At 51.6% G+C, this 11,099-nt stretch overlaps 1 protein-coding gene across 1 annotated transcript in view; it reads right to left on the reverse strand.

The window, feature by feature from the left end:
- LOC102033478 (acetyl-coenzyme A synthetase 2-like, mitochondrial) overlaps positions 1–7,244 on the reverse strand; it is a 10,764-nt gene extending 3,520 nt beyond the window's left edge. The window contains 9 exon segments of the mRNA XM_014311350.1: positions 1–2; positions 5–103; positions 506–653; positions 2,719–2,743; positions 2,745–2,860; positions 3,462–3,637; positions 4,109–4,308; positions 5,463–5,559; positions 6,932–7,244. The exon segment at positions 1–2 is cut by the window's left edge and continues 31 nt beyond it. Coding sequence (XP_014166825.1) covers positions 1–2; positions 5–103; positions 506–653; positions 2,719–2,743; positions 2,745–2,860; positions 3,462–3,637; positions 4,109–4,308; positions 5,463–5,559; positions 6,932–7,244 — 1,176 coding nt within the window.
- Between the last annotated feature and the right edge of the window lie 3,855 nt (positions 7,245–11,099).

The following is an 11,099-nucleotide window of genomic DNA, read 5'->3' on the forward strand; positions in this document are numbered from 1 at the left end:
TTCTTCACCCATTCATTGCCGTACCTCAGGAGCAGGCGGATGGCGGTGGGTGCCCCATAGAACTGGTTAATTCTTAACCTCTCTACTGTTTCCCAGTAGCGGCCTGGAATGGAAACAGGGCTACTAAGCATCCACACAGGTCCTCCCAGCCCAACACCAAGGCAGAGAAAGAAGAGGTGAGAGCAAAGGCTCTCCAGCAGTGCCAGGACCCTCAGCCAAGTTAATTGTTATGGTGGGAAGGATGGAAGCAGTTCAGGAGCAGCAGCCCCTTTTTCTTCACATCATCTAGCTCTGCTACCATTCCTTCTGCAGGGAAGGAGAGGGATTAACAGCTCCACCCCTGGAGAAGCAGCAGTTGCTTCCTAAGCAGAGGAAAAGACTTCCCCTTGCAGCCCATGGGCTGCTGCTGAGGCAACAGAGCCTTTGCTGCTCATGTCCTGGCATCAAGCTGCCAGCTCCCTGCCTGCTGTGAAATGTCCCAGCTCCCATGAGTCACCTCACTCACCAGGGTTAGGGTAGACAGGAGTGCTCTCAAAAAGGACAGTGGTACCACCATTGCAGAGGGGGCCATAGACCACGTAGGTGTGTCCCGTGATCCAGCCAATGTCTGCCACACAGCCAAAGATGTCCCTGTCCTGGTAGTCAAACACGTACTGAACAAGAAAAGAGAGGCAGTGAGGAGTTCACCTGGGCCTGCATTCCTGCAGGGGGCACAACAGGGAGCAGTGTACTCTCTGTCAGCCCTAAAATTACTGCATTCTTCTGTCTTCCTACCACCCCTGCAGGGACACCTTCTTCCTGCAAAGAGTTTCTTTAAAAAAAAAGTCAGAAAAAACAAAATTCGTTAAATAAAATTGAAGTTAAATAAAAACCAAAACTGTGAAGATACAGGAGACAGGCACTTAAAAAAACCTCACATACAAATTTGCTCTTTTCCAATGGTAAGAGATACAGCTTTTCTTTCCTTTTGCTGGTATTTAGACAAGGCTGATCCAAGTATCCTGTAACACCCAGAACCTTCTGGGTAAGAAAGATGCTTCTGTACTTATGTGACTATGTGGAAGGAGTTGTAGGCAAGAGCAAAGTGGTAGAGGACTCCATGAGCCTCCTGTAGGTGCTGCTGGACTCCAGATGGACAGTAAACACTCCAAACCCCCTGAGCTCAGCAAGGAGTCCAGCACAGGAGCAGTGAGGCAGCAAGCAGAGGGACCATGTGATGCCTTGGCCCAGAGCAACCCCAGCCTGCCCACAAGAGTTGGAATCTCTCCATCTCAGCTGGGTGAGTGCAGTGCTGTGCCTGAAGGCAGAAAGCAAAACAAGTTCTTCTTCCCACTGCCCCATTTATTCCTCATGAGACCCTTGGCTGCAAGGCTGGAGCATGAAGGAATGATGACTACCCTGTGCAGAGCAGAGCTGAGTGCTGTCATATTGGCAGCAACACAACCAGCTTCCTAAAGAACTCTTAATTTCATTTACTCAGTGCCTGGAAAGCTTCCTAAGGGCCACTCTCCCACTAGCCTATCACTTCTTGCTGTCTCCTCTGATTTCTGTGGTTTCAGACCCCACTCTTTTCTTCCTGCAGCTCCCTGCTGACTTTCATCTGGGGACTCCGGGGCCTTAAGTGTTCAGAGGTGCCATAATGGAAGCTTCTTTTAGTTCTTCTGTCTCTTTTTAGTGGAGCAGTGAGTTATGGTAGCAGCAGTCTGCCCCATCCAGTGGAGGGATCTGAGTGTGTCAGCCCTGTGTCCATGTTTCCAGTGCTCCTGGGAGCTAACATGGCCACATGCTGCTCATCCCCTGCATTGCCATTCTGGAATGACAGCCCTGGCTCCTGCAAACCTCTGAGGGTCTTGAGAGGGTCACCCATCACACTGGGCACAGCTTAGTTCACAGGAAAGCCAAGGGCTCCCACACCTCTGGCACACCCCCAGGAGGTATGGCCTTCAGCACTCACACCTAACAGAGAAGACCAGCCAGCCCTGAGCTTGCTTTGTCCCAGGGTGTGTGCTCTGAGGCTCTACTGGAACTGCAGTCATACTTGGGAAGAGCCAGATCCAAAGCTAAGGGACTGTTTAGGTGAGAACTCCCTCCTACATGGAACCTCATATTATGTCATAGGAATGCTCCTTCCAACCATTCCTACAGCCAAAGGCATCTCTTTGCTGGACTCAGTGCCCTTTTATCCAGCTCTAAGTTTGTTTTGGGCATGTGTTGTGGTTAAAGGTTTTTCTCTTCCCAAAGATGACCCACACTCTTCAGATATAGGCCCACTGGGGTCTATATCTGAAGGGCACTCACCAGCTTTTACAGGTATTGCACATGTGCTCCTCCCAGAAGCACTGCCTTTGATCTCCCACCTGAGCTGGGGTAGTTACACTTAGGAAAAGCCCCAGTTTCTAGGAACTAATTGGCTTTTTCCTCCTTACCCAGTAATATAAACTTACTCTTGCAAGGCTGAGCATCCTATCCAATGGTTCTGTTTAGTGTAGGACAATGAAAGAACAAAGTCATGAAGTTACCTCAGAGCAGTATGTATTTGGGAGACCCTGCTATGGAGTACTACCTGTAGTCACATGTGGTCTGCTGGGGCTTGGAGAGCTTCCCAGAGGCTTTGCACTGGATAAAGTTGAGGCTTGTAATGCAACAAGGAGCATGTGTTTTCCCTGCACTGCCTATGAACTGCTGGCTCATGAGCACTTTGTGGCTGGGATCCATTACCTTGTGTGTGAGAGCAGCAAACAGCCTGGGAATGAACCAAGCCCTTGGGTTTGCCAGTGCTGCCTGATGTGTAGAGAAGAAACAACATGTCTTCACTGTCCATGACAGCAGGCTCACAGTATGCATCCTCCTTCATCATCTCCTGCAGGAAAGAACACAGCAGTTCTCTCAGGGTCTCACAGCCTCCCTTGTGTCATCTCCACACCTGCTTGTGCACCTTTCTCCCAAGTCTCCCTCTCCTCTGAGCACTTGTAGGGAGTGCCCTGCTCCCTACAAACATCTTTCAGAAGAAATGGATGGCAGGGGCTCACCTATTCAGAAGTTGTGCTCCATGCTGGCAGCCTAGCCACCCTGTGTGCTATAGATAATTGGCACATGCCAGGTCTGCCAGCAGGCCCCTATGTGACAGTGTAGTGGCAGTCCAAGGCTGGATTCACAAAGTAGCAGCCCATGTCTCATGTGTTTCTAGGCCCCTGTCCACCCTGCTATGTGCTCTGGTTTGCACTGCCTGCCCCGACAGTACAGGGCTGGTAGTGTGGGAAGACACACCAATGGCTACTGGGACTGTCCTGAACTTGTGTGCAGCTCTGACTGCCACTGCTGCTATGTGACAATGTCCCCAAATTCTGTCAATGCCAGCAAAACTGCCATGGCCAGGTGAGATCCTCTCCACCCAGTGTCCCTGCACCTAGAGCAAGCACTTTGCCCAGGAGAAGTGGCAGAATGGCTGGGCAGCCTCTCACCTCCTCCAGGGGCACATCTAGAGCTGTCATGGGAACCTTGCTGGTGGTCCTCATGGAAACCAGAATCCGTTTCACTCCAGGGCACTGCTTCACAGCCTGGTCCACTGTCTTCTTTAGCTCAATAATCTTGCCACCTCTTAGCCCCTGGTTGACTGTAATCACTGTCTCTGACTAGGCTGCAGAAGACAGAAGAGCCACATTAGCAACTCTGTCCCTCTCCACCACTCACAGAGCAGTTTGGCTCTGCCATGACCTTTCACCTCTCTCTCTGTCTCCCAGCCCTTAGTACTCATGTCCTTCACTTAACAAATACAGCAGCTTTGCATCTTGGTTTTCCAGCCATTTCTGCCTGTGTTGCATCCCCTTACAGGAGACATTGTATCCCAGTCCTTCAGTCCCATGGATGAAAGAGAAAACCTGTTCATCCCATGGGCTAGAATGTATTTAGTGAGCTCATGCCATTTACTGGGTTGCTAGTACCTGCTCCATGACTATACATTAAGCCAGGGTACTCTCAGAGAGCCCAGGGAGTCTCACTCAGAAAACCTTTGCCATCCACACAACCCTGAGCCCCCTGAGCAGCTGAACCAACAAGCTCAGCACTGTCCCCCAAGGGAAATACGTCACTGTCACCCACTGCCTCTTACCATCCCTGATCCTGTCAGCCAGAGACTCTGCACTGAAGCCAGCAAACACCACAGCGTGCACGGCCCCGATGCGGGCACAAGCCAGCATGCTGGCCACTGCCAGTGGGCACGGGGGCATGTAGATTGTCACCCTGTCACCCTGCTTCACCCCTTGCCTTTTCAGGGTATTTCCCAGGCGGCACGTCAGCTCCAGCAGTTCCCTGCCCAAAGAAGCAATGACACTGTTAGAGGCTTTCCTGCAGATCTTGCCTGCATGCATAAAGATGGGGGCCTCAGAGTCACAAGGACACAGCTTATATCCCTACATAGCCTAACTCTCCTCACTCTGGAAGACCATGGGAGAGCTGTAAAAATGAGTGGGAAGGAAAGAAGAGAGTCTCTAACACAGACCGCTATTTATGGAAAAGACATAAATTAGAATGATTTCTGTACAACAACAGCCACTGGCAATTCCTCTGGCTCAGCAAACCCACAACACCTCAGCTGACTTTCTCAATGACAGCCTCCACATTTCTTACCAACCTGTACAACCAGTGTGACACACTACCCTGCACATCTGGAGGTTACATGTGAGAAGTTAGATATCTTTCCCCAAAACAGGGTCCCATGCTTAACTAAAGCTGAGGTCAAGCAAGAACAACAGCTCTAGGAAAGCAGTGAGCAGAAAGATGGCTCTCTCAAGAAGTGTCCCTCCCAGAAACCACAGCTTGGCTGTCAGTGAGTCATTTTATGGAAGGGCTCTCCATGCATGGGAATTAGCAGGAGTGGCTGGTCATATTTGTTGTGTGAGGCCTGAAGTCAGAGAGGACAGAGGGACTTGTTTGGTGTGCAGAGAGATTTAAGTGAATTCTGTGGCAGTGACTCAGAGAGCAGGCAATTTAAGCTGGAAGGTGGGAGGCCCCAGACCAACCTAGCAGGGCTGGACAGGCAGCTGTCCCAGAGAGCCAAATCCAGCAGCACTGCTGACATGAGGATGAGTGTGGGATTTCTCAATGCATTTGCAGCTGTGAATTTGCTTTCCTTGCAGACCACTTACCCAGAAGTTTAGATAACAGGAACCTCGGTGGGAAGGCACACGTGTGGCTTTCCTGTGTGTCTTACCTACAAGCATTGCAGGGCTGCCCCAAGGGGCTTATATCTGCCTCCCCAGCTGGGCAGGGACCCCTCAGGGCCCAGGAGATTTAATCAGGGCTTAAGTTTCAGATCAGCACAAGCAAGCCAACAGCTACCACACTCTGGATCTGTGTGAAGGGATGCTGCATTCCCTCACATGACACACATCAGCAGATCAGCCCTCTGCAGTGTCCATGCATGCTACCATGTGTCTCTCATATGTTGAGAGGTAATTACTGACCTGTAGGTCACCCGTACCTCCTCTCCAGGTTCATCCTTCTCCCAGATTAAGGCCACTTTGTCTGGGGCTACATGGACATGTCGGTCCAGACAATTCACTGGAAAGGAAAACCCAGTATAATTGACAGAGCAACCCTTAGTACCTCTTACCGCTCATAAAGCCAGCACTGCCTGTCCCATTTTCAGGTCAAAGTCAGGGCTGTGTGTGAGTCTTCTCAGCATTAGCCTTGGGCAACCTTTGTGGATAGCAGCCAGGAGATCACAAGCACCAACCCAAGCCTGTTTTGCTCCTCACCAGTCCGATACCTGCCAAACCCCACTATCAGCTTCCTCCTTAACTGTGACCTCATGCAGTCCAGAGCAGAAAACGCCTGAAGTCCCTTTAGAGGTCACATACCCAGTGCCCTCAGAGTGCTGACAAACATTAACTAAGCTGTCACTCCACCCAGCACTGCCTTGCAGCTGCCTCTGGGGTGAACCAGACAGTTTTTAGTGGTGGTGCGCTCCTAAATAACAAATCTAGGACCAAAGGGAAGCTCTGCACTGGAAGGCTGCAGAGTGCATTCGTCCAAGATGGAAAAGAGCCAGGGTAAATACAGAGTGCACAACTCCTGCCTTTCCAGGGACATTGTAAGCTGAGGCTTTGGCTGCAGTTCTTCCATGTAGTTTCCCACATTGCTGGCAGCTGCAGTTTCCTCAGAAGCCTTGTTCCACTCTCTGTTTTCCTTAAACCTGCTAAAGTTGTGGGGTGATGCAGCAGCCCCAGTTTGCATACCAACTTTTTTCTTCTGACCATTTGCAGTTTTCCAGGAGAGAAAGAAATGCATATAAAAAGAGAAAAAGTAAGATGTGAAATTCCAAAGGAAAATAACTCCTGCTCTTTTTCCCAATAGATTACATAAGATCTGGTTTTCTCAGAGATCTGTATTTTGAGCACAGGGACCAACAGCACTGTGAGCAGGACACAGTGTCACCATCCTGTGTCTTCCTCTGATGGACACCCTAAGCCAACAGCCCCAGGCCACAGAAGAGGCTCCCACTACAGTGGTGACACTATGGCTCATTTCTCCTGTATTTTGCTTTTTACAGATACATCTTGCCTCCTCTGAGCCGGAATGACCTAGAGCAACCCTGCCTGCTGAATGCACAGGGTTTTGATGTTAGTGCCTATCATCCTGCAGGACAGAGCTACTGCACTGTGGTGGGATCCACGGGGGCTGGGGGAGAGCAACCCAGCTCCCAGCACACACCAATCCAGCTGTGACCTCTCCAGTGAAACCCAGCTGCTTCCTTAGGGTCAGCCACAACCTTACACTACAGCCACTGCAGGACCAACTGGACCTTTTGGGGATCCCACTCTCTCCAGACCTTTAACTCTGTGCTCTTCTGATACATTCCCAGGGCTGAAGTCACACACATAGAAGCACCTGCAAGTGCTTGGTACAATCCCATGTCCATCTCCTTCCTTACCTGTCACATTCAGCTGCCCCCCCAGGAACCAGGAGACTCTGCCCTGGTACAAGTTGCAGTCCTGAACAGAGTGGAAAGGGGTGATCCAGGTGAGCCGGCTCCTTCCTAGCGCTCCCCAGAAGATGTCACTCTGCTCCACTGACACCTTGTACAAATCTTGGTGGTCCTTGGCTCTGGGGAAGGCAACAGCTTCAGGCATGTAGGCAGTGAGAGGCCCGTGGCTCCAGAGTCTGGCACCCACCAGCCCAGAAGGGCATCTGGGAGCCTGAGAAAGAGCTTTGAAGCAGCAAGTCCTGGCCAGCAGCCTGGCCATCGCTGCAGGGTATCTGCCTCTCACTGAGGAGATGGATACCTGCAGCCCTCACAGCTGCTCGGGACACCTGGCCTAGGCAAGACGCAGGCCTCTGTGGAAGGTGGGGCTACATGGTAGGGATGACTGGACACAAAGCAGCTCTCTCACACAGGGAGCCTGGTCACCTCTTCTGCCCTGCCTTGTTCCTCTCCTCCTCTCTTCCACAGCACTATGGGAAAAAAGAAATTCAATCACTGAAAGAGAGGGGAAAGGAGTGGACTGTAGAAATATTTGACTGAAAATAACCTTCATGCTAATCTGAGTCCTGACAGCAGTTCTTGAACAGGAGCCAGGTTAAACGTGTGCCTGGGTTCTCCTCAGGGGCCAAAGTGCCTGGGCCAGACTCCAAGAGCCTGCTCCTTCTCTCCTAGGGCTGCACTGCATCCCCAGAGCCATCTGTTTCATCCCCACTTGCCTCCCTCACACCTCCATCTATTCATCACCATCTCCTCCCTTGCCTCTGCATCCCCCCGTCCTCTGCTGGCCACAAAGGCACCTTGGGGCAGGTCCCTATAAATCTTAGGGCCACCCCCATGCTAGTCATGAGTGACGGCCAGAATTAACGGCCATTTCTGGCAGAGCACTAGGCTGTGGTGGGCCAGGGAAAGTTTTTCTCACGTAGCTGTCAGCTGCAGGAGAGGAATATTGCATCCCATCCCACCCACCTTGCTGGGGGGCTGTCAGAGCTGTCCCTCTGGCAGGTTGGGCTGGGCTCTCTGCCTCCTCCCAACCACTACAGACTGGCTGTGCCACCCATCAGCTGGGCTGGGAGCATTCAATGAGGCCATGGTGGAGCAGCTGGCGTGGTTTGGCATGAAGCATTGCAGCCCATCTCCTCACGCTGACCTCCCACCACCCACCACAGCAGAGCTCAGCTGCCTCCCTGCCTCCAAAGAGGGGTTTTTTCCTACCTTCCTTTCCTTCAGGCCCTATATAGGTAGGTTTTTTAAGGTAGAATTTGCAGGATTCCTTAATGTCATTGATCAAATTCCCTTCTCTTCCTAGAGGGCACAAGAGAAGAGCAGAGAAAGTCTCTCCCTGCAAGTAGAGTTGTTCTGAGTCACGCACACCTAAGGAATCAACAGCAGAGATGACAGGGTTAGTAGATCTCCTCTTTGCTCTTCGAAGTGTAACACCACTCACCATCTATGGGGCTGGTATGTCTGGTATGTTTGGTGGGCAGGCTGGACACCAGTGTGGGAGCCAGCAGCCATTTCCCATCAGGTGCACTCATCCCAGACCACACACCTGTTTTGTGTCAAAGCCACCCCGAGCTTGGCGCGACCCACAAGGGCCCTGTCCCCTGAGGAAACACAGACCTTTGGGCCTACAGCCTCTCTACAAAGTCAGGCCAAGCAGCCTCATTGTTCACAAGTCTCTTATTTCCTATGCACCTCAGCATTTTTCCTGTCCCTAGAAGACATTAGGTGTTTGCAGCAGACCATTCCCGGATTCTCTCCGGGAGAGAGAGGCTGCCGGCTCCCTACCCGGCGTCCCGCTCGAACACAGGCTGCGTTCCCTTGGGGAGGAGCCCACTGGCCGCAGGGGCGGGTCCCTGGGGGGCCTGGCAGAGCCAATCAGATGGCTAGTTTGAAGAGCCAATCAGATGGCTAGTTTGAAGAGCCAATCAGCTGGCTGGTTTGAAGATTGATACCCGGTTGAACCACTCAAGAAGAGTTGCACACGCCTCTCCGGCAAAGCGGGTTTAAAAACAAACGAACGCGGCCTTCGAGAAGTTCTCTTGACTTTTGGCCTTTGAGCCGGTGACTGGCTGGGCTGGCCTGGGCCGCGCCGGGTTCTGCTGTGGCCCTGGGCCTTCCCGCGAAGCCCACCAGGCCCTGTGTCAGTGAGGCAGCTGGGGCCCCTCCCCAGCAGAGCCTGCTGGTCCTTTTTTTGCCAGCGGCTTCGCCAGGCCATGCTGACGAGGCCCATCCCAATGCTCAGTGCAACCACGAGACCAGGACCAGCGCTGGGAGTGACCCCACAGTTGGCCCCATGTTCAGCCCGAAGGCCAGGAGCAGCCAGGGCCAGGAGTGGCCTCTGTCATCCCGGACCGGGAGCGGCCACATGGTCGGGGCTGCACGGCCAAAATCAGCACGACCAGGACAGCAGCGCATGGCTGTGGCTCCTCAGCATGACTCCCAATGAACTTTATTTAGCCCCTTTTAGCCAGCCATGCTGTGGACAGAAGGACAAAAATGGCAGCAGCAGCAGCTTTTCCTGTTTTCAGTGCTCCATGTGAAGAAAAGCCCTGAGCAGAGCCAGCGGCCGGCGCGAGTCGCGCAGTGTCAGCGGAGAGCAGTGACCAGCAGCGAGAGGCGCAGTGAGCGATCTCTGGGGCCGAGCCTGGATGAGATCAACCTGTCAGCACCGCTGAGCCCCATAGAAGCTGTTTCATTGATTAAGCTTGAGAACAAACCAGCCTACAAATACCAGTTCTCTCCCGAATCAGGAAAAGGAAAGGGTGAAGACACGTAGAGAAAAACAACGTGGGACACTGAGGTCAGTGAGGAAGGATCAAATTCTAGATGGGAGGGGATTGAGGAGATGCCTTAATTTTGGGCTGAAATTCTTTTGTAAGGCTATGGTGAAGATACATTTGATATATCAGACTTTGTTTTTTCCCTGTAATTCATGGAATGCATTGGAGGGAATCCGTGTTGAAATAAGCAGATGTTCCAGTGGCTGTGATCCAATGAGAAACTTGAACAGAGAGACATGAGAGAGAGGAGAAACCTTGCCCAGGAACAGAAAGAAGAAAACCTCTGTTCCCAGAGATGGATGAAAAGAACTTTTGCTCATCCTTAAAATAGTACCCTGTAAGTTGACATGGCCCATGAACACAGGCTGTGGGAAGGCTGCAAGAGATGGGGGGGACTTCACATTTCCAGGCGGCTGCTATATGTGGAAATTAAAAACCATGAGAGAACTGTTTCTTGTGGAGAAGTCTCCATAGCAAGGCAAGAGAGACTCCTCTCCCTAAGGGAACTGAAGAAAGACTGTTTTAGAGGTGACAAACTGAAAGTCACAGGTTTTGTCTCTTTACGTTTTCAGTGGGAAAGAAAAGAGGGTGTGGGGGAAGGAGAAGTGTTCTGAAGGTTTATTCTGATTTTTTTTTATATTTCTTTTAATTCTGTTAATAAAGTTTTATTTATACCCTTTAAAGTTTTGAGCCTGTTTTGCCCTCCTCCTAATCCCTCTCACTGCAGGAAATGAGTAAATAATTCTAGTGGATGTGTTGGTGTTTGGCCAGCACTAAACCCACTATGCCTGGTAACCCAGAATAGGCTTCCATTGCTCTCGAATTGGAGCTCACCTAGCTGTAAGTCCCATGGGTAGCCTTCCCTCTCAGCCAGCTCCCCTGCACTTGTGGTGTCTGGCTGCTGCCCCAGGTCCTCAGGCCAGCGGGGCCCTGCAGCCTGTTCCTGGCAGAGGCTGAGCCTGCCTGGAGGTCTGTCTGACCCTCTGAACACCAGGGCAATGTGATATGGGGTGACCCAAAGCACCACAGCTTCTCTGGACACTAAAGTGACTTGTTCTTTTACCATTTGTATGCTGTGACTTCTGCTCCAAGTACAAGCACACCCCTTTCAGTTTTGTATTTCACTGCAGAGAGAGACCCAAGCCCCAGTTCTTCCATGCCCCAGTGGGGAGGAAAGTGCAGACCTCTGGGCTGCTTTGGATCTCTTACCTCTCTCTGGCTACAGCATGACATCCAACTCCCTCTGAGCTTTGGCTGAACTTGCCCTCCTTGAACATTGGTGACTGGACTCATACACAGTATTCCTGTTTAGTTTTATTCTTCTTCATATCTTT

This window comes from Geospiza fortis, unplaced genomic scaffold (assembly GCF_000277835.1).
Source record: "Geospiza fortis unplaced genomic scaffold, GeoFor_1.0 scaffold54, whole genome shotgun sequence".
Lineage (NCBI taxonomy): Eukaryota > Metazoa > Chordata > Aves > Passeriformes > Thraupidae > Geospiza > Geospiza fortis.